A 27514-nucleotide genomic window follows, 5' to 3' on the forward strand; every position below is an offset into this window, starting at 1 on the left:
AAACCAAAATATTCTTCGTTTGTTTCCTAACAAGTGTCATGCAATGAATATAGCTGGATGATATTATATATTTAAGGGTATATACACGGATACTTGTATCGGGATTCTCTTTGGTCAAGGTTAGGTCAGAGCTGTTAATCTGGTGTCTCTCAGATCTGACTTGATTTCGATTCCAATATTACCTAATGGCGCAGCCATTTAATGGTTCTGGTTTAGATGACAATTGCGAGGACATCTCGTGGACGTTTGGAGCATATAGTCACAATGGAAATATGCGACGCAATGCGCAGCAGGCCTGACAGGCAGCAGACCTCCAGTCAATAGTAAGACCAGCAGACAGTAGGCCTAGGCCTACCAGAATACAGTATAGGCTAAAACAATAACTTGAGAGTAGGCTATATGGCGGCATGATATCACATGCAGAATGTTACTTGTGCGCGCTTGGGGGCCTAATTACTGGTCAGTAAACTGGTCGATCCAAGGCAACCAGCGGCTGCCCTCTCACACCTGATCAGTTCGGTCCGTTATCAGGTGGGTGTGAGAGTAATTCACCCAGATGCTATGTTCGGTCCGCATCGGGAAGAATGCTCATTGGAAATGTGGTGCGGACCAAACCAACTCGCTTGATAACAGGGGTCGGGGTCCAAGTACAAGGCTCGGTTTGGATCCCAGGAAACTTTAGGAAGCGAACCAAAAACGATGTATGTGGAATGTACACTTCTGCCGTGAACTGGAAATAATTAAACGTTTAGTCAGGTGGGCCAAATGGGAGCTTTCCGAGATTAAAATGTTCCGTGGTCAATCTGGAGCAATTACTCATATTGTCGGACAACTAAGCAATTGTTTGTGGTCGGTTAAATTATTCATAGCTGGTGGAAATCGGGTTGTTTTTTTATTTGTAGGAAGACCAAAGCAAAAAAAACAAGACTGCACAAAGTTGTTGCTCCACTGCTGCACTCCGCAACAAGGAAGCGCTGTGAGCTCTCCTCAGATCTCTGCCCCATATACGACCTTACAATGTCCTCCTAACAAAGTCCAGGATTATTGCTAACCGAACCAAATGGAAATACAACAAGGCATTCACTTCAACCCCTGAATCAGACTTGCAACAAACAGCAGGTGCGATATGAACCTAAAAAGCAACGCAGAAGGACGCACGGAGCAGTGACAGACCGTTACCTGACGTCACCAGAGCCGACCAATAGGAGCCTACAGCTCAGCGTGTGACGTCACCATGGAGCGGAGCGTCATGAAGCGTCATGAAGGCGCGTTCATGGTCCTGGTGAAAACGAGACGGCTGTGGTGACGCTCACGCTTACGCGTGTTCCTGACAGCGACCGTTCATGGGCACTGCGTTGGGAATCTTAAAGTTATGGCGCATTATATTGGCAATCCAGGCCGGTCATTCCTTCCAGGATTTATATGACCGTCTGATCTGAAAGCGTTTCATTGCAACAGTCCGGAAAACATGGCGGCGCGCCGTAAGGTTGTTTTTGTTTGCATGGTTGCTGAGCAACGGAGTCTAGCCATAGACTTTGCTGGTTCAAACGACTTGAGGCTACAACGGGCTTGCACAGACGTTTTTCTAACACAAATCAACAGTGGAAATAGAAATGCTATTAGAAAGTACAAACGCTTAATTAAACAGCACATACGAGGACAAATTGAGGACACATAACTTTGTTTCCCATTCATAATGTGCGTCGCCATTATCGTTGTGACGGTCTACATGGACCTTCCCCGAGTTTGATGACGAGACCTCCGGGTAGGACCGGGGTTGTTTTGTACTTTTCCGGACCGAAAACAGTATAAATCCCGATTCCGGCTACCAATAGAATGCGCCATTATAGACCTCTGAAGAATAAGTCCCGCCTCCGAGGCTCCGGTTCCCTCAAATGGTCAAATGTCTATGGGAAATAACACGGGTTTTTTGAATGAGCGTACCTAACAAACTCTGTAGGTGGCGAAGAAGTAAAAGCTGTGTCACGTTTTGAACGACACACTTTTTTCATCTATTTTCGACTGGCTTTTTGGATTGTCGGTGCCGTTAAAGTAGTAAACGATTTTTAACGGCACCGACAATTCCTTGTAGCTGTATCACCTACTATCCTTTTGCTTTTATTTATGAGAAGCACATTGTATTGCCACTGTAAACCAGCTCTAGATAAGGGCGAGTGTACTACTTATCTAGAGCTGGTTTACCAGTACACAACGTTTAAAACTGAGCAAAGTCGATGCCAACAGACGGTTACAACGTCAATCAATGGTAAAAATATGTGATATGATGGTTGATTCTTCTATATTGAGTAAAACCTTCATGTTCACGCGTCACTAGTAAACCATACGTCACCAACTGGGCAACTCAGTTATCAAAATCTGGCCCAGTTGCCGAACGGAAGTAGAATCATGAGAGCGAGGTGTCGTTCACGAGGACTTTCCGACGTCGCGAAATTGTTCCCCCCATAATTCCCAGCGATGTGAACGCACCATTATCCTCATAAGGTCTCTTGGTGTGTGTGTGTGTGTGTGTATATATAGGATCTTTAAGGGGTTATAATTTGCAATCTTTCTAATCCTTTCAAATATTGTTAAATGTGACGATGAATAAATCCGACTGAACCAAATGACAGGATCTGGAAAGCATTTAGCGTATATGATTGACTTGACATCACAGCAGCGATAAGGAGCACTGTCGTTATCATAATGATGAATAATCCTCAAACCAAGGTACATTTAACAATCAACGATAACCCTTCATACAAATGTATCGTTTCAATTGCATCGCTATCCTGCATCTCTCAAAACAAAGCGTATTGTGTTGTTCATGTGATTACACAGCGATTTGGTTCTAATAAGAGTGATGTCATTTCTAATATCAATACGACATTATACGAAATTAGCGAAACAACTGTAATATTATGAGTCCGAGATCTTGTGGACGCAATGTCCAGACTGCTGTACAAACGACTTGCATCAATCATGAAACCCTTTTGGACATTTACATGTGCACCTGTTGAAAGCTTCATTCATTAACTCATGCATTGCAAAGCATATAAGTATTAGTATCGATACTAGTAGTAAGAATGCTGAGTTTTAGACGTACCTCGTTGTCCGTTGTCCTCCTGCACGTTACTGGTCATGTAGTGAAGGCTTAAAAAGTTGTTTCACGCTTTCAGGAGAGTTTTTCTGAAACATTGACTATAAACCTTTGTTGATGTCTGAATGCCAATAATTGCTGTACCTTTTCAATGTATTAAAAGCAAATAGGTTCCCATGGAGTTTGACTAGGCATGTTTGTTCCACTAGCCCTAACGCCCTTGAAGATCTATATTTAAATCTACAATTTGCCTAGTCACAAATGGTACTATCCCATTGACATGTCTGTCATGTTACCTGCTGCTTTTCTCCTCTAAATAGGCGCGTTGCACCGACACTGAGGGGACATGACCATCGACCTCTTGGCCTTGTGAGAGGGATCTCAAAGAGACTCCACCATGAAGGGCCTCGGTTCCCCAGGAGCCTTCTGCATGGGGATCCTGGTTGGCTGCTGCAGCATGTACCTCGTTCTGCGCCAGGTGTGGTTTGAGAGGAGCTACCCCCTGCTGTCGGAGGCGCAGGAAACGGCTGCTTCAGCCTCAGAAGCAGGCGGAGGCGTGACACCGGCCGATGATGATATGACAAACTGGAAGAAGGATGGAGATGCTCTGATCAACTTGCTCCACCCTCTCCATGCAGGTGACTCAAACGTTTGTCTTTCAATTCAATTCAAGAAAATACTCCATTAATCAGCAAGGACGGAATCTTGAGAAGGAACGCAGAGTGGGGGATCACTTCTTCCAGGGATGATCAGGAGTACAGTGGGTGCCATAATTGACATACATACATACATACATACAGGCAAAACATATTAAATTGATGATGGGGTGCTGGCAGGTTAACCATAAGGAGAGTCCAGGCCTTCAGTTGCAGTCACCGCAACACGCTAGAACAGACAGAATAATGAATTAAAAGGGAAAAAGTGCATTTGATGCACAATGTGAAAATCTAAGGCCACATCTCTAACCAGAAGCTATAGGGTAGAGCTTCAGACACACATTCTATTCTATGTGAATTACTTTGGTACAAAATAGCTGAACAATGTTGAACCAACCGCATTCCAGGGATTTGGCCTTTGTTGATACTTGTGATGGTTGTCTTTGTAATGGCTTTGTCTCCTTGGCATTGTCAATCTACATAATATTGATACTTTATAAAATACATACTTTCTATGACAATCATATTTATTTGAAATTAGCAAGATTTATTTTTGCCAGACCAAACAGAAGCTAGCCTGGTGTTTTGTTTATGAATGGGTGCAACAGCAACATTAAATAAACTGTCTGCTTATCACACTGGGACACAGTAGCTGACCTTATTGGTTGTTGGGGGTGCTTGTAAAACTGTAAATGCCAGATACTTTACACATGTGTGTTTGGTTATGTGTGGCCATGTCTGGACTTGCTCTTGCTTAATCCCTGCATGGGGGGGTGGAGTGTACGCAAAACAAGGAACAATGTCTGAGAAATAAGCCCACAAAAGGCAGGATTTATTGGATACCACTTAAACCATCACAGGCTAACTAAACCGGCAGCATTACCCCCTGCGAACCGCCGCCTTCATAAACTAAGCTCTGTCCCTAGATACAAGTTGACCTACACCATTCATAATCATTAAGGGTGAATTAAAGTATGACCAGGCACACCTGTGCATGGTTAACCAGTGAGGTGGATCATGTAGCCTCCTCACAATCCCCTTTACAAGCCAAAAGGCAAATAACCTACCTACCGACATATGCAAACAAACCATTTAATGTTATGGGACAGGTACATTTATCTTAAAGGCAAGGCAAGGCAACTTTATTTATATAGCACATACAGGAAGCAGACTCAAAGAGCTTCACATAGAAACATCGTCATATAATAAAATGAAATAATAATATAAAAGGGGTAATATCATGCTTTTTCAACATTTCTCTTTGCTTTAGACTGTTATACGACATGTATACATTTTTTACATCGGCTAAGCTAGAAAACCGAGCCAGGGGGAGTATTTGCGCCCACCGAGAACACCCCTCAATAAGTGCTTGAAACTGCTTGTTTGCGCTCAAACTTTACTTCCATAACATTGTGACGTCAGACATTGTGACGTCAGACTTCAGTGGGCGGTGCTGAAGTGCTGAAGTGCACGCCTCCGCCTACCCGCAATGTTTTCAACTTCTCGAGGGTGAGGATTTGCTGACACATGGACAAAGCATTCGACCAATCGCAACAGACTGGACGTGCAGACCAATCACAGCAGGCTACTCGGGAGGGGGGTCTTAAAGCGACAGGATACAAAACAGAATGTTTTGGAAAGACGCTGAAATTGGTTTTGCAGAAATGAACAGTGTGAGACTAATAAGCCAACATGCCAACATACAGGCATGTAACCCTATTCTAGTAGTACCCCCCTAATGCAATTATTAACCCCTTAAAAAGCATGATATGGGATCTTTAATCCGCTGTTTACCTCCACACTAACAGTATTCTTTACCCTGGTTATGGCTGTGTTCAACTAGGAGAGGACCACCTTGTAGCTGATATGCTCTTCCAGAAGGTGCGTGTCCTCTGCTGGGTGATGACAGGACCTTACAACCTGCGCTCCAGGACCCGCCACGTCAAGGAAACCTGGGCACGCCACTGCAACACAGTGGTGTTCATGAGCTCCACGGCCGACCCCCGCTTCCCCACAGTGGGCCTGGGCACCAAGGAGGGCCGCGACCAGCTGTACCGGAAGACCATCCGCGCCTTCCACTACGTCCACGAGCACCACGCCCATCAGGCCGACTGGTTCCTCAAGGCAGACGATGACACGTTTGTGGTGGTGGACAATCTGCGCTGGGTCCTGGCCAATCACACACCGGAGGAACCCGTTTACTTTGGCAAGCGCTTCAGGCCCTACGCCAAGCAGGGCTACATGAGCGGCGGGGCGGGGTACGTGCTGAGCAAAGAGGCCCTCAGGAGGTTTGTGGAGGGCTTCCGGACCAGCGTGTGCACACACAGCACCCCGGTGGAGGACCTGGCCCTGGGCCAGTGTCTGGAGAAGATGGGCGTGTTGGCCGGCGACTCCCGGGACACGCTGCATCGGGAGACCTTCCACCCGTTTGTCCCTGAGCACCACCTGACGGGCAAGTTCTCCAAGAGCTTCTGGTACTGGAACTACTGCTACTACCCCATCGTGGAGGTACGCTGCAACAGGCTGTCTCAATCACAATCACAATCATCACAATCACATAAAATGCATTAATTAATCATATTCCACCCTGCTTGCTTTGTCTTCCAGGTATTTTGACGAATTATTAGGTGATTAACTAACTAATTGAGTTTTTGTTTTATCTATTTATTCATGGCAATACTAGTTTGAGAATTACATAGAAAATATGATCTGATATGGCCCATAACTGTTGGGCTAACAGACAGAAGGGCTTCTAGAGGTTGATAACTATTTCATTCTAGGGTTAGAGTTCAGAGAGGCCCTCTGCCTTCCTGAGCCTTTTATGTCAGTTAATACTATGACCTATTTCATAGTATTAACTGACCTATGTCATAGTATTAACTGACCTTTGTCATAGTATTTAGTACATGCCTGGCAAGTCACAATTGTTCCTGTTTTCAAGCATAATCAAAAATATATACTGCTGTACTATTTTGCCTTTATGTTAATGTAGGATGCCAATTTTGCAATGAGAGACACATCACAGGGGAAAATCATTTTAATGAATATTTTATTATCTGTTACCTTTTGTACAGCTCCAGCATGGCCTTCACAAAGAATGAGTGAATGGAGATATCAATTAGTTTGACGACTAAGTGGTAAATTGCAGTCGAGACAATTTCTTGACAACAAAAGAAAAAATTGGCAATTTGTTAGTGTTTATGCAGCTAATTAGCTGTGATTTGCACCTGAATGAAGCAGGACCATTATGGATCTTGTCATCGACTGACCATCAGTGGGTTATGGCAGTAAGTGTGCTGCAAACAAACCCCTTTCGGAGATTAAATAGATAAATCATCAAGACAATTTTCTGTGACGATAATTTTCCAAAGTGTGTGTGTGTGTGTGTGTGTGTGTGTGTGTGTGTGTGTGTGTGTGTGTGTGTCACAGGGGCCGCGCTGCTGCTCGGACCTGGCTATATCGTTCCACTATGTGGATGCAGAGCTGATGTACACCCTGGAGTTCTACACCTACCACCTGCGAGCCTATGGCTACAGACCCCGCTACCAGCCCCCTGGGCCCCGGGGCCTGGTCCGCGGACCCTCTCCCCCAACAGGGAGCCCGGCCAGACTGAATGGCAGTGAGAAGGATGAGGGAAAGAAGAACAATAGGTCGATGAGCCACATGACTTCAGACTTCACCGGCGACGGGAGTCCTGGCAAAATGGAGACAATCTCCGACCAAGTGGGTACGGTTCAGAATCACTGAGCTAGCGGTGCTGGTGCACAATACACAAGCCGAAAGACGCACTTCAGAATCACTTCTCTCCTAGTGACATAGTGCAGATGAAGACACACCAGGAACTTTGATGGACTCCAAATGGACATTGAAGAACCTTTGACTGAAATTGATTTTAGCCAAAAACAATTGTGGGGATATTCCATGCAATGAGGTGCAAATCAACAGTCTATAGTGAACAATACTATCAGTCAACAAAACTTCTTTCTTTTCTCTCTTTTTTTGTTTTCCCCACAGCCACTGACAGATTTCATGAAGACAATGTGTGGGGGGTTAAAATGAATCCCGGAAACTGGCTGATGTCCTGGAGTGTCAACTCTAACTATCCTAAACAAATGTTTACCCCTCTCTTAATGAATCAATTTTAACGATCATGTAAACACTTCTCTTGAATGCGTATGTTTTTAGGTGAATGCAAGGTGTTATCTTATTTTGGATAAACAATTTTTATATTCATTTCGTTTTTAACAGAAACCATTAACCCACACCCAATTTCTTTTTTACTGCATATTTTTGTGCTAGATGCTTAAGTACAAAAAGTCTTTTTGTAGAATTATTACCAGGTCATAACACCTTATCTGTTGAAAACATTGCAAACAATTTCACAGGTAGGATTGTGCTTGTGTTCCATAATGTGAGTCTCTAGTCGCTAGTCTGCTCATCAATGAATATCGGGTTATATTTATTTAACATGGCCAAATTGTGGTCGAAGAAAATGTGACGTTAATAACCCTACACGACTTCCATCTGACCTGAGCTCACGACCTTTGTTGTCAAAAGGTTTGGGGATATATATATATCCCCATGTGACGTTAATAACCCTACACGACTTCCATCTGACCTGAGCTCACGACCTTTGTTGTCAAAAGGTTTGGGGATATATATATATATATATATATATATATATATACATGCATTATATATATATATAACATGCATTGATCCTAAATCCTTCCAAGATATTTTTGTAGGTGATAAATGCATTGTCAGCAATGCAGTAGTTAGTAAACGGAGTCAACACGATTGCATCATCATCAATAATCAAACAAAATATCATAATCCATTATTTACAAAATGGTTTATTTTAATTGCATGGAATAAGGTAAATAAATTAATTCGATTCATGTTTCAATTCTAAACAACGCTTGTTCATTTATATAGGCTACAAACATGTAACACAACAGCAGCCATAAACAATCCGGAGGGTTGTATTGTAAAATGTTCCGTGCCATGTTCAGAGACATTTGCATTTCGTATGTTCGGTAATGAGGTGTCATCTTAACCAGATGAGATGTACTCTGAAAGGCAGGATCAAAATCCACGCCGAAACCTGGGGAAAAAAAAGAAAGGACAACCATCTTTTGATTATATTTTAGGCCTTTGGAACAGATTTTACAATTCTAATTCCAAGACGAGCAGACATCATATCTGTGACGTTAGCCTTTAAATGAAGTAAGAAATGTAGGCTACTAATACGGCATTTATTCTTTAAGGACGACACATGCCTACCGGAGTCTACACTTATTCAGGAAAACTCCTCTTCGCTCCGGGTCCGTTTTTCTCCATGGGCCATTATCTGCGGGAGCGATAAATACATCATCACATAAATAGAAGAACAGTTTGAACGGGACACCGAGGTCCAGCCTTACCTGTAACACCTGACCAGTAAAACCATTAATAATGGACAAAACACCAAGCTCACCTGTCTCTGAGTTTCTCCGTCCCATAAGACCAACGAAGATGTCGTGCATCTCCCCTGACAAAATGATTTGCAATATCATATCAATTCAGTGGCTTCGACCAGAAAAACGAATGTAGGCCTATTGCAAAAAAAAATGTAATTCTTACTTTTATTTGCTGATGGTAAATCATTTGCAGCTGTAAAGATTGATCCAAAAGAGAAATCCGTTGATATAGTTAATAAATTGAAATATGTGTACAAACATATATACTACATATATATTTAAATGGTTGTGATGCAATTAGAGAGTTTATATATATATATATATATATATATATATATATATACATATATATATATATATATATATATATATATATATATATATATAATCTGTATATATATATATATATATATATATATATATATACACACATTAAAACCGGACTGCGTTGCTTGGTAAGGCAATAAAAACATCTAAACTAGGCTACATCTCAGTATAGGCGGCCTTTTGTCATGATATGAATTTAAATCCAGACTCACCCTCTGTGCTTCTCCTGCCCATCAGTCCAACAAAACTGTCATAATCCAAATCACTGAACCTCCTCACAATGTTCCGCCTGTTCACTAAACTGGGCTATTGAAATGATGACAAGAAAACGAGGTACATTTCACATTTTGTTGATGATATCACATTGACAAGCTAAGGTTATAATCTGCGAGCGTCGACACCTACGTCTGAGAGGGGTCTACGCGATCCGGGCTCCTCACATCTGGATTGGGTGGATCGGAGTTTCATAACAAGAAACAGAGTGACCAGCACCAAACTTATTCGCATCTTCTTTGCACTGCCTGTACAGAAACATTAGCCTAATTTACTTATATTAAAAGAAAATACTTGACAAGATGAATATAAGTCACTTAGTTTCTTATCAGTATTTAATGCGTTTAACCTGTTGCATTTGGTGCGCTTTGCGCTCCATGCGTAATAACGCATGGCACGTTTAGCCAATTTTGTTAAAATATGTCAAACATATTTTTCGGTATTTATTTCAATTGTATATTTATCCAGATGAGCATGACAATACGTCTACACCATATTCAAAATTCAACATCAGCTCTACAAATCCATGAATGCCTACCTGCGTTCTGTTGAGCTGACAACTGGGTTACAAAGGGTCCTGGAGTGGAGTTGTGAGCAGTAGATCCTGCAGTGAGATCAGGAGAGGACTGAGGGAGAGGTCCACCCTTTGGTTTATAAAATGATAACCGGCAACCTGCGTAACGCCAATCAGCAATGCGTAGGTGGGGGTAATGGTTCTCACATCGCGCGGCTCCATGTTCATTTGATCCACTCTCTTTGAAGATCGTGCTGCGTAAAGTGCCTGCGTTCTGTTACCAAAAACAATAAATAATACAATATCCTGCGCCAGAGTCAGTTTAGTTAATGGCCATACTGGATAGCCTATACATGATATTATTACATTTAAAAAGTCTATCAACTAACAGCATTTTAAAAGCAATAGATAAAAGTTGCCATGTATGGATTATATTTATTTTACATCTCATCTACGTCTCTTCTCTTGGCCTTCTTGAAATATCCTCCAGGCTCCTCAATAGTGCATTTCCCTTTTAATGAACCAATTTAAATTCATTCAATTAACATGAACGCTTAACATAGTAGCCTACTTATCAAGCCGTCATAGTAAGACAATATACAGTAGGATAGATGTCACGTCAACACGCGATTTGCGATAGAGACATAAACAATCGAAGGAAGCAAATGAAAAGGATGTTGGACAAGAGTCTTTAAATGCTTCGCTCCACTAAAGGCTGGTGACAATCTTCCAGGTTTCGTTGCTAAAACTGGGGGAAAACAATTAGAGAGTTTATAAAAAAAACATGCCTTGAGGAACCAATCAAAAGTATTTATGGGTGGCCCCATATTGGGACGGTGACATGCAGAAGTCGTGTGCGCTTGTAAACACTGTCGTACCCAAACCTCATTCTTGTCCTTGGTTAATTTTTTAACAATGTCATTGGAAATTAAATCCCAATCTTATGAACTGAGTACATATTTGTTGAAATAGAATCAAGTAATGTAACTATAACTATAACTATACTGTAACTGTAAAATGTTTCTTCAGGATGTCCATTTTCAATATAAAAAAAAAACACACCCTACAATAGTGTAGCGTCCCGGGGAATGGGAGGTATTACAGTTCCCTGCATGATTGAGAGGTTGGTCGCAACCGGAAGGGGAGGTTCAGGTTTTTCCCGCGTGCGGCAAAGCAAATTACCCGACCAAACAGAGAGTTCGCACCCCCACCGTGGAGCCACCGAAAGGACGATAATGAGCCACCACCCAGAGGTGAACTATCCCCTGCGCCCCCCTGCACGGCACCTTCTCAGCAAGCAGGAGCACCTGCACTGTAGCTGCAGGGGGCGCCAATTTGCCAATTCCCCACACAGTGATATGATAGATAATAGAAAAACGCTTTGCGGTGCAGATGATTTTTTTTGCGCCCCCCATGTGTCAAAAAAAATGCCGCCCCGGGTGGCTGCCCGCTTCGCCCAAAACCGCTACTGGCCATCGGTGAGAGTGTTGGAGGATGTTGCCTTCCTGTTGACCATCGGATGGGGCCCCGAAGGAACGCTTTTAAATTGCCCTGATTTGGTGGAGAGGAGCCCATCGAGACCTACCTCATTCAGGTTCGGCCAGCTGCTCAACTTAATGCCTGGACGGCAGAGGAAACGTGGCCCTCGCACTGGAAGGAAGAGCTGCAACCAGAAGAATGACTCGGCCAGCCATTGAGAGGGCACTAGACTATCAGTCACCACATTTAGCCTGTTGACATCAGAGAGCATCCTGTCAACCGCCGGAGGGGGGATGGGAGAGAGCCTGGGCGCCTATTCTACAGATCTTCACCTCTACATACAGCGCGGGTATTCTACCTTCGATACTGTGACAAGAGAAGCACTGTCTCTCCAAGCCTTCATCCGGGGCCTATGTCCAGAACGTCTCCGCGAACACATCCACCTTTTTACACCAAGGAGGAATAGGAACGAGAGGAGCTGGGAGGGTCTGGAGGCTGACCAGAGGGGCCAGCTGCAAGAGCTGATGGAGGCACTTGCACTTGGTGCAACACGAAATCGACACCAGCGATCCTCGCCCCATCCTCATTCGTCACCGTCGTCTGCCTCTCGCCAAGCAGTTGGCGTCTGAGCAGAATATCCGGGAGATGGCTGAGGCAGGCATCATCGAACCCTCCAGTAGTCCATGGGCAGCCCCAGCCGTCCTAGTCAGGAAAAAGGACACCGGAGGACTGTCCCTAAACTGCCTTCTCCATCGGCCAGGGGCTGTGGCAGTTCAAGGTGATGCCTTTTGCCTGTGCAATGCCCCGGCTACCTTTGAACGCCTTATGGAAAGAGTCCAGGCTGATATCCCTCAAAGCCGCTGTGTTGTCACCTCTACGACCTACTTGTCCACACTGCAGAGGTCGAGGGCACCGTAGGTAATCTGAGGGATGTCTTCTGCGCCATCTGCCAGGCTGGCCTATGCCTCCACCCCAGTAAGGACCACCTATTCCGGCAGCAGACGACCTTCCTGGGCCACATTGTCAATGGTGAGGGGTTGGCCTGTGGCCAGTAGCACAGAGGACTGTGCTACTGCCTTTGTCATGCTCGGGGCAGAGCTCATCGAGGCCCCCGTACTGGCCTATCCAGACCCCCAAACGACCGTTCCTTGTTGACACCGACGCCAGCGATATAGGTCTTGGTGCATTTCTGTCTCAGGAGGGGGAGCAGGGTGAGTAGGTTGTCGCCTACTACAGTTGCTCTCTCAGCCGACTAGAGAGGAACAACTGCGTAACCCACCACAAACTGTTGGCTGTCATTCGGGGTCTTCGCCACTCCCGTCCCTACCTCTACGGGGGAAAGTTCCTCCTGTGCATTGACCATGCTTCCCTCGCCTGGCTCCTGAACTTTAAGGAGCCGGAGGAGGCCTCAAGCCATCGGGCCAGCTGGCCCGATGGCTTGAGGCCATCGGGGGGCAGGGCCTAAAGCCATCTCTGGCCCGGGGTAGCCCAGCTTGGGATACCTCCAATCTCCGTAAAAGGCTACAGGAGGAGTTATCAGACGTAGTGTACAGGGTGCGGCTGGTCAAGCGGAACCCGGTGGTGGCCCTCCACCACAACCGGCTGGCCCCTTACCGGCCCCTGGTTCCAACCGGGGAGGTATCGGAAGCTGAAGACCAGCCCGTTTTGATTCCAAACCATTCTCATTCTGCATCTCACCCTGTCACTCGCTAGAATAGTGATTCGCTATTCCTCCAGTTTGTTATACCACAGAGGAGTTAGGGCGATATCGGCGGCCATCTCGCTGAAGTCCCCAGATATCCGGTAGGCGGCGAGATCTCTGATCGACTGGTATTGCGACAACAATTGACCCCTAAAGACTGGTTTATACTCCTCCGTAAAGTGCTGTACGTAGACACGGAGAGCCCTCTCCGTCGTCTGAGACCCTGTCGGAGACCCTCTCCGTAGCTCTCCGTAGTTCTATGTGCGCATCAAATATTCTTTAACTATCCGTCGATGCAACAGAGACGGATAGCGCTGTGATTGGTCCTCAAACAAAATAATTTTGTTTGACTTTGCACCTTATTTACTTTGTACCTTGTTTACTTTGCACATTAAGGACCAATAAAACACCAAATAAGAATTGAAAAGCTTTGGAAGTTTATTTACAACACTATTTACATGGTTAGTAGTCAACATATAAGTCTCTAAATAGAACGCCCCTGGAATGGGAGGGGGCGGGACTTCCGAGGATAGGGAGCATTATATGTATGTAATGTCTGGATTTCCTTCCACTTTGGGTCAAAGACAATGACATAATACCTTCAAATCAATGTCAAGCCAAACTTCATGGCTCACATCCAACCTTCATGACCGATGTGACATTGATGCTGCCTGTCCAAATGTTTGGTGGGTTGCATGACACATTACTGTAATTGTTTTTTGCTACAATGACTACAACTACAGCTGTACTTGGGGAAATCGATGCTGTGTGTGGATGTAAGACAATTGACAATTGTGCTGCTAAATACACGGTTGCTCATATCAGAAACGTATATGCATTCTAATGACAACATCGAATTAGGTAAGGCATGAACAACATCACAATAATGTGAGACCAGGATGAAGCCAGATAATATGCCTATCCTATTTAACCATTTTGGAGAGCCAAATTAATTACAAATAGTCTTTCTTTGGATGTCCAAATAATCTCGACAGACAAATATTCATACCATAGATCGCAGAATAACTGTGTGTGTCCACTGGTAATTTAAAAGGTCTGAAATTGTAAGATGGTCTTCTCTCCTAAATTGCTCTGACAGGTGTCAATGCTGACCGTCTATCTTGCAACTTGTTCTGGAAATAGATCTGTTTGATCTGTTGATGAAGACAGCTCTGAGCAACAAGGAGGATTTGCCAAAACACAAACTACAGCTTTAATAAATCATTTAGGATATGGCATCTTTATCATGAATCACAATATTCTGTCCTATCCAAGTACCCTAGTGGTTTATGACATAACACCCACTGTGATGCAGCAATGCATTTTCTATTTACAATGCAGAGAGCATGATTGTTAATAATATAAAGTATGATTTTACAATAAGAGCATGTAGTTATATAATATAATCAATATTTTTACAATGGGATCATGTATATTACAGCCATTTGAAGTTGGAGAGGTCTGCAGTGGAACACCATGGATTCCACCAACTCTCGGTCCCCAAGGGACTGAAAGAGGAGCGAGCGGGAGGACAACAACAGTAGTACTTCTCACCTATTGCTATATCTAAACAGCTAATTTCAAAAGGTTAAAGCTGAAAATGTTTTAGTGATGAACTGTTATTATCATATTTGTCCATTGCAGGGCAGGGGGTGGGAGGGAGAGATCTAACAGAGATGAGGAAGTCATTAATTCCATTTTTACATTATTGATGAATGTTGATTATCAAAGCAAGACCTCGCTCTGCGGATTCAAGAGCATCAGGGCCATATATTGAAGGCTGAGGTCTCAGAATATCAGGGCTGTTTACTGAGGTCTCTAAAACATCGGGGGCTACTGATTACAAACCCATATGGGGGAAAGAGGAACTTAGGCTAGTGACAAACAGTCAGAAAGGGCTTTAGTTTTTGAGATACCCCTACCGGAGGTAGAACTAAACCCAACAATGTTTTTCCTCATCTCTAAGGTCTCCCATACATGAAAGTGATTCTTGGCTAAAATATTTTTACTGCTAAGATTGTGAAATTGACAGATATTGTTATATACCTCCAAACAAAAAAAGGCCTAAAATATAGCCTGTCCGTATGGGAGTTAAGACATATAAACTAATGCAGAATGATAACACAAGTTCTGAGAGCTTTGAGACTTGGCAAGTTTGTAGCCAGGGAGTCACTTCACCTACTGGAAAAACCTGGATGTGAATATCTTGATGTATGAAGTAGATGGAGACCTATAAACACATACCTAAAATAAGCGGACAGTGAAAAAAATGATTTCTATGCAGAATGTTATCATTTACTTTGTAGTTGCTTTGCCAGGCATTATCATAGGAACACATAAGATGGCTTGTTGGAAAGGTGGGATTGTGCTGAATCCAGCAATACCAAACATGTATATATGGTAAGAACAATGAAGATGGTATCTCACTCAATGTATGAGGTGTCCGGATGAAAGAAGATGAAAATGAAAGAAAATTAAACCAGTCCAATTCCCAATATCAGTGGTCAGAGGAATTTTGATAAATTCAATAATACTGCAAATTAACTTACATGAGGTAAGTGCTGCTGTATATTATAATACATTTAATGATTATATTTTTAATATGGCACATTGTATTATATAGTTCATACGGAAAGAAAGATCCAATTGAATCAGGTTATAATTGAAAGGAACACCTATATCAAAATATTTACATCCACTTGAATTTCTTTGTAGTCAAGTAATTACTGAATAATGGCAAATAATGTTGGCAGCTTTGGTCTCTCCAGACCAGAAGTGGGCAGTAGAACCCACTACCCCCTTGATGTGACCTTTGATGTGACCTTTGATGTGGTTGAATTAGAAATAGAAGACCTTTGACCAATGATGAAGCTAGCTACATCATTGTCTTCATGGATATTTTCCTAAACTGACAGGTAAATCATTGCATTACAATCATTACATTTCATGTCAAAAGGCTGACCTAGAATCATACAAGTAGTTAAATAGCCTAGCTAAGAAAGTGCTTAGCCCTCTGAATTAGCACCATTCTTTCTGCTAGCAACAAAACTGTAGAGTGAATTATATTATTATGTTATGTTATGTTTTTATTATGTTTATGTTTATATTATGTTATTATATTATTTTAGGGCTGAACGATTTATCGTTTTCTGATCGAAATTGAGATTTCAGACAACGCGATCTCGTGATCGCCAAAGCCGCGGTTTCTTCCGTGTTCCTGACTGACCCGAGATCTGTTGTCAACTATTTATACCGGCACTTGAGAAATCACCACAAGCATTTGCACGACGAGTGCATGACGAAAAAGTCCGGTGAAAAGTCTCCCCCCGTCAACAATTCCGACCGCGGACCCTGTTATAATGTAATGTCCCCAATTAATGTAAAGCAATTGGCCCGCCGGCATATCGCATTTCAGCGTTAACGCGTTGACGCGCGTCTTGGCGCGGTAACCCTGGCGCGTCAACTCCCCCCCCCCCCCCCCTTGAGTTTGACACCCCTTGTTTACAGAATAGATGTGCAATATCTACCAGAAAAATCGCAATTAGATCTTTTCCTGAAATCGTTCAGCCCTAGAGTGAATGTGTAATTTAACATTTTATTATAAAAATTCTAATTCTAAAATGTATATTATTTTCCCTTTTTCCTAGTCTGTTGAATTATGGAGGATGTCTTACAGACATTGGATCCAAATCTTTGTATCATTTGTGGGAATCATTTTGAAAAGGGCAAGAAAAAAGATCCCTATGTCCAAAACCCCACAGTAGAAGGCCTCCAACGCATACTTACTCTTGCTCAGCAGAGAGATGATGATGTCCATAAAAACCTTGCTCCATATAGAGATGACATACTTTCAGCCAAAATTAAAGTGTCATATCATGTATCATGTAGAGCAAACTACTGCAAGAAAAAAAACAGTGAGCAGCAAGTTGCAGATGTTGAGAGTGAGAGCACATCTGTGCCAAGAAGGCTGAGTAGGTCTGATACAGCATCATTTAACATACGGAGAGATTGTTTCATTTGTGAGAAGGCCAGCACTAGACCAGAACATCTGACAGCCATTTCAACTGGTACAGGCACGAGCACCAGAGAAAAGGTCCTTCATGCAGCTTCTGAAAGGCTTGATGAAGATGTACATCTTCGGATTCTTTCATGCCCAGATCTCTTTGCATATGATGCTAAATACCATAAAAAGTGTCTTGCACACTACATCTCTGAACGAAATATAGTAGCTGCCAGACGAAGAAAAGAATCTGAAAAGAAGCAGACAAATGTCTATGACAAAGCCTTTATCAAGCTAACTGAAGAAATTGATAAAACAGTGTTGTCCAAGGATATGAAAGTTCAAACTCTCAACTATTTGACTGATAGCTACGATGACATACTAATGAGCATTTCTGAGGAAGATGTGTCCACGGTCCAACACAAGAAATACAGATCCTGGAAACTAAAGGGAAAGCTGATGCAGCATTACAAAGACAGGCTGGTATTTGTTCCACGTCCAGGAAAGTCAGATCTGGTGTGTTCGGAGACTATGACTGTAGGTTGTGCACTGAGGGAAGCTGCTCTACTCAGAGAAAAGACTGAAGAACATACAGAAGACTATGAGACAACACTTCCAGAGACAAGTCAGAGTCTTTCTGAAACTCAATTATTACACAGGGCTGCAGACATATTGAGGAAAAGCATGGAGCAGGTAGAGCATGACAGTAAATCATATGTCAGCAGTGATCGTCTATCACGTTGTCAATGCAGCAAGTATGTACCAAACACCCTGTATGATTTTGTGAACTGGTGTGTAGATTCACGTGCCCACAGAGGTTACCAAACATGTGATGATGACCCAGCTTCGAAGGACAATCTGTGTGTGATAGCAATCTGTCATGATCTCATTGGGCAGAGCCGTCACATCCATACGCCAATCACACTGGGACTCGCCATTTTGATTCATCATGAGTTTGGTAGTAAGACACTCATCGATGAGCTCAGTGCAATGGGGCACTGTGTTTCCTATACAGAGGTTAGGCATTTCCTCACATCTGTGGCAGCAGACCAGATATCAAGGACAGAAAGAGGTGTCTACATCCCAACAGGCCTCACTGGAGTCGCTGAACATGGAATTGTTGATGCAGCCATCGACAACTTTGACCAAAATGAAGATACCCTGGATGGGAAGCATACAACTCATGCTATGGCTTCTGTTGTGTTCCGAAGAGGCCAAGTCTCCACAGCAGATACATGCCTAGCACGGGTTCCAGAGAGGTCCCTCACCACCTTAAACACATTCGACCTGAATGGAGATACACTTCACAGGTACTTATTTTTGACATTGACATTTTTTTTAAATCTATTTTTATGTTTTAATGTTATGGTATCCACTTATTCACATGCACTGCTAAAAAGATAATGGGTGGATGAAATGTTTAATAGTGAAGTGAATGTATGCTGTGAAGTTTTAAAGTGATATAATATTCAATGCATATGATCACAAGATTATCCTCTCATTTCAATTGACAGATACATCAAATCAACAAAGCGACCAGAACCACCTGAACTTCCTGAGTTACTAAACACAAACACAACAGTCTCTAAAGCAGCTGAAGACAGAGATCTGGTATGGAAGCTGTCCCGAAATGTAATTGAGAATCAGCAGCATGTCCCTTCATGGTCTGCATTCAATGCCTTCACGTCAGACACTGCTTGTTCAGTAGCCAGTGTACTCTACATGCCCTTCATAAGAGAATCACCCTCAGAATTGTCCACCATCTATACATCTTTGATAAGACTTGTACAGCTTGCTGCAGACCTGGGACAGGACCATATTCTTGTGACTGCAGACCTTGCTATTTATAGTAAAGCACAACAGATAATGTGGAGCAAACCACTTCCTTTACAAGGAAAGATCACAATGAGACTGGGAGGTATGCATATCACGATGGCTTACCTGGCAAGCATCGGAAAGCTGTATGGCGATGGTGGACTCTTTGACATACTTACTGAGTCAGATGTGTATGCAGAGGGAACAGCTCGACAGATGCTTCAAGGGAAACAGCTGGCAAGAGGAGTAAGGAGCATAAAGCTAGCCTCTGAGGCTCTGTTCAGGCTCTTCTGGAAAGCTATGCAATCATGGCTTGAAAAACAAGGCCAATGTGCAATGACTGAAGAACAAGAGCAACTCCTACGAGATGTACAGCATGCATTTCATGGTAATGACAAGGCCACTGCTCAACAGTTCATCGGTGAGGTGGAGACTGAACTCCATGAGATTCAGAAGAAAATCCAGAAGTTCACAAATGAGGGAGTTAAGCAATCAGCAACATTTGGATACTGGATAATGTTCCTAAATGGTGCTGATCTGTTGCTACGGATCCTTCGTTCAGAACGCGAAGCTGACTTTCAACTTCACCTGAATTGCATGTGTGAAGTTATGCCTTGGTTCAGAGCTGCTGGAAGGACCAATTATTCCAAGTACATGCCTGTCTATGTTGCAGAAATGAAAGCCCTTGAACATGAACAACCAGAAGCATACACATTCATGCAGCAAGGTGGGTTTGTTGTTCGCCGGTCTGAGCATCGAAGCTTCAACTGTGTGGCATCTGATCAGGCACTGGAGCAAACCATTAATCGTGAAGGCAAGAGTCAGGGTGGAGTTGTTGGTTTTACATTGCGAAAGGGAGCTCTCACAAGATGGCTGATGACAAGACATGTGACCACAGCGTATGTGGATGCCATGAAAGAGCTTTGTGACACTGATGCAAAGGGCCAAAAAGTACACCAGGAGCATGGAGCATCCAGAACGGAAAGAGACGAGAGAGACATACAGAAGATAATGGAAGCTGTGGAGCAGAGACAGAATCCTTTTGATCTTGAAAGCATTCCTGAGGAATTGATCAATATTGCAAGTGGTCAGGTTGCATCTGAGAAGGTTGCAAAAGGGCTCTCAAACTTCCTCCAAGATGGTGCAAAGCAGAATGCCGTCTTTATTGAAGAACGTCTGGCAAAATCAAAAAGAACAAAGAGCTTCTGGGAGCCTGAGAAAAGAAACCACTGTGCAACCTTCAAGGATATGAAAACATCAGTTGGAGTCCAGTCTAGACAGGTTCACATGGACTCAGATGTGCTCTTTCGAAGGTTACTGGCTGTTTCCAAGCAGCGAGAGGTGTCCATGGAAACTGTGATGTCTCACGAACTCGCAGCTGTCCCGCCCTCTTTGTTTTATGATGATGGAAGCATGAGGAAGACAAGTAAAGCTGACCTTGCCAAGAAACTGGAGGCTGTTGTTGAAGAGTCACAGCAGCTGCCAAATGTTGATGTACCATCAGCATACATCATCGATGGCATGGCTCTCATACAGACTCTCCATGATTCAGCCTTTCAAACATTCAACGACCTGGCCGAGTGTGTCTGGAAAAAGATCACAATGTTAATGGGAAAGGAAGGCATCAGCTGTGTTGTTGTAGTGTTTGACAGATATGACCATCAACACTCAGTCAAAGATCTAGAGAGGCAAAGAAGAGGCACCATTCAAACCACACGAACACATATCATCACAGGACAAGCAAGTGTTCCAAACTATAGGAAATACCTTAAGATCAGTGGAAACAAGGCTGCTCTATGTAGCTTTGTGAGTAACTACATCACAAGTACTGGGCCGATGAGACTCTCTTCAGAGAACACAGTTATCTTGGCTGGTGGATTTGATAATGGTGAGGAAGTAAAGAGGGTTAGGAAGTCAGGCATCGACAATTTGACAGAGCTTTACAGTGACCAGGAGGAGGCAGATACGAGACTGGTGTTACATGCAATACACCTTGCAAGGTCACATTCTCGTCTAATAGTCAAATGTGATGACACAGATGTGCTGGTTTTGCTGATCTACTATACAAGCAAAGGAATGTTTGGATCCTCTGCAGTTTTCATGCACTCTGGACATGGCCTGAAGGAAAGATTCATCCCAGTCTGTTCAATCACTCAGAAGCTTGGACCGGTTCTTTGTGATTGTTTGCCTGCATGCCATGCCCTCACAGGTTGCGATACAACAAGCAGCTTATACAGAATTGGGAAGACCACTGCCTTCACAAGACTGAAGTCCCATCTGAGTGAGCTGAAGGAAATGACTAAGTTTGGACTTTCTGGAAGCCTGCAAGAAGCTTTGCCTGTGGCAAGAAAATATGCCCTGCTCCTGTATGGCCAAAAGAAAAGGGTGGATGGACATCTTTGCACCAATCTGGATGAGCTGAGGTACACACTTGCATCTACCACAGATTCATCTGCAGCAAATCTACCTCCAACAGAAGATGCCTTCCAGCAACATGTGTTGAGAGCCTTGTATCAAACAGCAGTGTGGCGTCACAGCCACCTGGCCAGGCCTCATCTCTGGAACCCAGTTGGTAGAGGATGGAAGCTCAGAGAAGATGGGTCCATTGAACCTGTGATGTTCCAGAAGGAACCAGCACCTAAAGAAGTCAGAGACATCACCCATCTGTACTGTAAAGATGGAAAATGCAATGATACCACCAAATGCCAGTGTCTTGCAGTGGGATTGACTTGCACTGAGTTTTGCTCTTGCTCTTTTCCAGACTGTCCAAATGTGACTCATTTTGTCACTGATGATGATGTGGATGAGTGACAATGAAATGTTATAGTTTAAGTAATAGTTTTATTAAAAGGCTCATCAATGCCAAACTGCAATCCTGACTCCTGGTCTCTTGTGTGTGCTATTGCCAGGCCCTAAGCCTTAACTAGACTCACCTCAGATAGGACACTACAGCACATTGCAATGCAATGAGTTCTTTCATTTGGGACAGCTAAAACATCTAATTATGAATGATTGCATGGTTTATTTTATATTATATATATTATATATTTATATTATATTTTTATATTTGGTTGGCTGGATTTAGCGCAACGACATCCTTCCAATAAGCCATTTTATGAGTTTCGAGGACAGTACAAGTAGTCACTGTAAAAGTGTCATCTTTCAATTTCAGTCTTTGTTTCCATATGTATAGATATATACAGTGTATATACAATGTGCTATATTATTTGTGTCATTATTAAATGTGTAGTATAGAGCAGCACTAACCTCTTACTTAATTTGCAATTTGCAGCTTTGGACTTTTATATCAGAGTTTCATTTTCTTTCATCCGGACACCTCATACATTGAGTGAGATACCATCTTCATTGTTCTTACCATATATACATGTTTGGTATTGCTGGATTCAGCACAATCCCACCTTTCCAACAAGCCATCTTATGTGTTCCTATGATAATGCCTGGCAAAGCAACTACAAAGTAAATGATAACATTCTGCATAGAAATCATTTTTTTCACTGTCCGCTTATTTTAGGTATGTGTTTATAGGTCTCCATCTACTTCATACATCAAGATATTCACATCCAGGTTTTTCCAGTAGGTGAAGTGACTCCCTGGCTACAAACTTGCCAAGTCTCAAAGCTCTCAGAGCTTGTGTTATCATTCTGCATTAGTTTATATGTCTTAACTCCCATACGGACAGGCTATATTTTAGGCCTTTTTTTGTTTGGAGGTATATAACAATATCTGTCAATTTCACAATCTTAGCAGTAAAAATATTTTAGCCAAGAATCACTTTCATGTATGGGAGACCTTAGAGATGAGAAAAAACATTGTTGGGTTTAGTTCTACCTCCGGTAGGGGTATCTCAGAATTTGGGGGGCATTGTCACTAGCCTAACTGGTTTTGTTGTTCCGAAAGGCACATAGACGACACTTCCAAACCAACTGGTTTGGTTGGTGGGTACATTTGAATGTACCCACAGTTTGCATCACACACCCTCACTGAAGGCTTTAAAAAGACCAACCCTGCTGGATTGTTGACGACAGACATGGGCTTTGCATTCAGCAGATAACCACACAGCCTATGTCCTAACTTGTAGGGGAATTTCATGTTCATTCTTGTTTCACAATTCAAAATGTATTACAGTGAATTATCTTGTTTAAATGGTATCCACATGTAAAGGAAACACACATTTCAGAAATCAGTGGAGTCCTAACACAACTGCCTTCTTGCTGACCTCAATTGATGTGCAAATATCAAGGAATATTTGAATCAATAGCAGCTTCACATAAAGCCATGGTTCTAGGTAGGGAGACTGCATGCTTCTGTTAAATGCTTCAGATGTCTAAAATATATAATTAACTTCTAGTTATAACCGGTGGCACATTTTAACGTTTAAAAGTTTGTGTGTGTATCGGGACTGAATCTGTATGTTAGTGCAAGCATTCTACATTATACTTCCTCTAGTCTCTAGCATGGATTATTTATTGTTAGGTTTAGTGCTGCCTCTAGTTTCTAGCATGGTTTAGGTTTAAGTACTTTTCTGGTCTTTAGCATATCTTATGTAATGTTAGTTATAGTTCTTTATCTTATCTTTGATATCACTTATTGAATGTGAGCTTTACTTTCTGTAGTCTCTAGCATAGCTTATTTAATGTTAGGTTTACTTTCTCTAACATGGCTTATTTAATGTAAGCTTTTCTTTCTCTAGCATTTGGCATTGCTTCTGTAATGTTAGTTTATCTAGTCTCTAGCATGGCTTGTGTAATGTTAGGTTTAGTACTTACTCTAGTATCTGGCATTGCTTATGTAATGTTCGGTTTGCCTTCTGTATTCTCTAGCATGGCTTATTTAATGTAAGCTTTAGTACTTTCTGTAGTCTCTAGCATCACTTATGTGCTTTTAGGTTTAGTACCTTCTCTGGTCTGTGGTTTATTTAATGTTTCTTACATTTATCTTCAATATTTTACTTGCATGTAGGACTACTGTCCTAATACTGTTTGCTATGACATTGTTTAGTAGGCCTACTATTCAACTACTGTTCACCAATACACTATTTAGTAGGTCCACTGTTCAAGAACCATAACACAATACAAGCAGATGTTGATGACCTTGTATTTCAAAAACGTTGCAAAAAATAAAAAATATATATGTTACTATGAGACAGAGGAAGTCTTGGGTGGGTGTGTAAGATATGTATTTGTTCATTGACCCTCCATGCCGTTTGACAAACATTGATGTACTACATGGAAAAGTACAGTCCCACGCCAATTCCTCTGTCTGTGCTCCAATTGAGCTCTCAATCTTGCATGTTGTACATGGCTGTCATCACATGGCCAATGGCCACATGGACAATGGAACAACATCTCTACAACAAGGAACATGGTAAGAACATGGTTATAATATGGACTCAAACAAGGCTTCCTTTTACAGTACAGCTTCAGCTTACCTTCTGAGTCAATTGTAAAAAACATCTGCAAGAACGTACCCAGTGTTTAAGAAGATGTACCAGGACAATAGAAGAAAATCCCCTGTGGAGGTTGTTACCTGGTAAGTATTGAATCTAATAAACCCATTATATATGGGTGAAGCCATGAACCATAACTATTTAGATAGTATATAATTAACATTGGCCTGGTACCAACATAAAGCTTGGATAATTACAATATTACCTTGAATTGACGGGTAATGGAGGAGATGTTTCTAAGTATTTGTTGCCTAGTGTCTGAGGAAGTAAACAGTTCAAATTAAATCAATTATAGATAAGCCAGATGAGTTATTACCAACCTAAAATGCACGTCACAACTACACTTTACCTAGTTAAGGGGATGGGTAAATGTCAAGGTTCTTCTTAGTATTTCAGCTGTAGTTTTTCTGTATTTACCTCATTATTTACCCGTGGAGAGACTGTCAAAGGAACGGTTACCAATGACTGGACTCGATTCAGATGAGAAAGTACATCTGAGCTCGGAGGCCGTGGGGTTAAGAGAGGTTAGCTATATACAATATAACTAGATGTGAATAGAGGTGGGGTTATGAGAGGTCAGATATCATATAGAATATAGTGTATAGACACAGGTTGGACTGGAACAGCGACAGTGTCACTCTTGAGGTATGTGAAATGTGATGAAGATGTGTGAACATGGATGAGTACATGAAACACACTTCCTAACAAGCTACGTCACCCTCCATTGAATCAATGAATCAATATTTTAAATAATAAATATCATGTTAATATTATCAGTAACATATCATTTCATGCTTAGGGCCGTGCAATAGGAGCCATCTCATTGTCCATGAATGGTTTATCTGTATGGCAGGAGCCTAGAGTCAACATCATAAATGTATATGTTGTCAGTCTGCGGGACACATTCTTGATGCAGAATGTATTCCCCGTGTTTTACAACCCCAAGAAAGATCCAGAATATTTTGGAGTTAAAAACTCTTCACGACTTCTATTTTTTGCTACTATCCAATCTGATGCTTTTCTGTGCTGTTGTTTTTTTAACCCACAAACCAATTCACAGAAAATAACCCATTCTGCTGCCACTTTTCATACTCTTTCATACTCTGTCTGACTCTGGCAGGGAGAGTTTGTTCCTGGTAGCAACCGCTTTGGCTGTTAATAGGCCACCATCCAAGGGAGAAGGCTGTGTGTCGCTCATAAAGATCTGACATCAGAATCTTGTTTCCAACAGCAGCAATCAGTTCCCCCAGTGACCCTATCTGGTGCAGTGATGTAGTGCATACTGTTGTTTGTAATCGCCCTGATACAATGAATGCAATCAGACTTTTCATCTGTGTTCCCTCCTCTTCACTACTCCCTCCACTTCAAGAATTTGAAATATGACTATGACTTTATGACAGAAAAGCAGTGACAGAAATGTCAATAGGATTTTTTTCATTCTGTATGTTATTTTAGTTTGATTTACTTTTAGTCTATAATTGCAATTCCATGGATGCCATTTGTCTATAATTTATTGTATGGCAATGAGGGGTATACTAACTCTATCCATCGTAGGTGATTTTATAGCATTTGCTAGAATATTTGCTAGTTGTACTATTAGGTTGATAAAGCTGAATCAGTGAGATCATTATCTGTCTAAAGGTGACTCGACAATTAGAATATTGACATAAACAGATAGATGTGTTCTTGGTTCAAGTCATTATATACATATATTGTATGATGCAAGCTTGCTTGGCCAATAACTGTTAAATAAAACAATGTCAGAGTGTCAAATCCAATAATTTCAGTTTGATCTAAAATAATGAGGGAAAGCTGGAAGACAGATGGGTTTCTAATGCCTTGAGTGTTTATATCCTACATCAACAAACATGCACTCATGGGGCAACACCTTGTCTCCTCCTCCTGCACATGAAGGTGTCATAGCTAGTTAGTATCAGAAAGATAACTAGTGGAGATTAACAAGATTCATTTAAGAGTATGAGGTGCTAGCAAGCTACAATGTTTAAAGGCGCTCTTTGCTAGGTTATGCATGAGCAATAAACAGCATACTATCAACATCCACATCTGCTCTGTTAAATTGCCTGCAACCCATCCTGACCAATGTCTCATATAACTGTGTCCAAGCAGTTACAACTGTGAAATGATGGGGACTGAGGTGTTTTATATATGCTTTCCATCGGATAATTGGAAAACTAAAACCTTTGTAATGTGTTATATGCCAACGGATTGAATAAGACAACATAATTTAAAATGTAATCTGTTGACGTATTATATATATATATATATATATATATATATATATATATATATATATATATATATATATATATGTATACACGTATCCTGCTATGTGCTTTTATGTAAAGAACCTACAAGTGTAGCCATCACAGCAAACAAAACCAATACAAAACAATTTTAAATACAGAATATTATCATTACTAACATCTGAGAAGTTACAAATTTTAGCAAGAAATATCTGAAAGATTACAAAGTATCACTTATATCAGAAAGATGTCCCAGGGCCGGAAAAGCAAGTAGGAAGCCGACTGATACCGGACCATATAATTTCGTCCAAGTTCTTTTTAGTACCAATTATGGTCATCATTTCCTGGGGGAGCTCATTAGGTCCTTTGTTATGAATTGGCTTATTTGGTCATTAGGGTTTGCACAAGATATTTGCAAGGTTTTTACATATGCATGATGTGATTGGTATTATAGTTAT

General features: G+C 42.0%; 2 protein-coding genes across 3 annotated transcripts; one reads left to right on the forward strand and one right to left on the reverse strand.

The window, feature by feature from the left end:
* The first annotated feature begins 671 nt into the window (after positions 1-671).
* On the forward strand, positions 672-8389 carry c1galt1la (core 1 synthase, glycoprotein-N-acetylgalactosamine 3-beta-galactosyltransferase 1, like a). Of its 2 annotated transcripts, none has more exons than XM_084480311.1 (4): positions 672-701; positions 3418-3735; positions 5597-6261; positions 7183-8389. In XM_084480311.1, exons 2-4 carry the CDS (start codon positions 3495-3497, stop codon positions 7498-7500), a joined length of 1224 nt encoding a protein of 407 aa, XP_084336437.1. In that variant the 5' UTR covers positions 672-701; positions 3418-3494; the 3' UTR covers positions 7501-8389. The 2 variants fall into 2 exon arrangements, with proteins under 2 accessions (XP_084336437.1, XP_084336436.1); XM_084480310.1 differs by lacking the exon at positions 672-701 and adding an exon at positions 2429-2727.
* Positions 8390-9035: 646 nt separating this feature from the next.
* Positions 9036-10049, reverse strand: tac3a (tachykinin precursor 3a; the record flags this gene model as incomplete). Its single annotated transcript, XM_084480256.1, has 4 exons — positions 9036-9286; positions 9379-9408; positions 9755-9848; positions 9948-10049. The coding sequence occupies 4 exons, from the start codon at positions 10047-10049 to the stop codon at positions 9036-9038; spliced, it is 477 nt and encodes a 158-aa protein (XP_084336382.1).
* Between the last annotated feature and the right edge of the window lie 17465 nt (positions 10050-27514).

The sequence above is a fragment of the Micromesistius poutassou genome (assembly GCF_964030765.1).
Source record: "Micromesistius poutassou genome assembly, chromosome: 15".
NCBI lineage: Eukaryota > Metazoa > Chordata > Actinopteri > Gadiformes > Gadidae > Micromesistius > Micromesistius poutassou.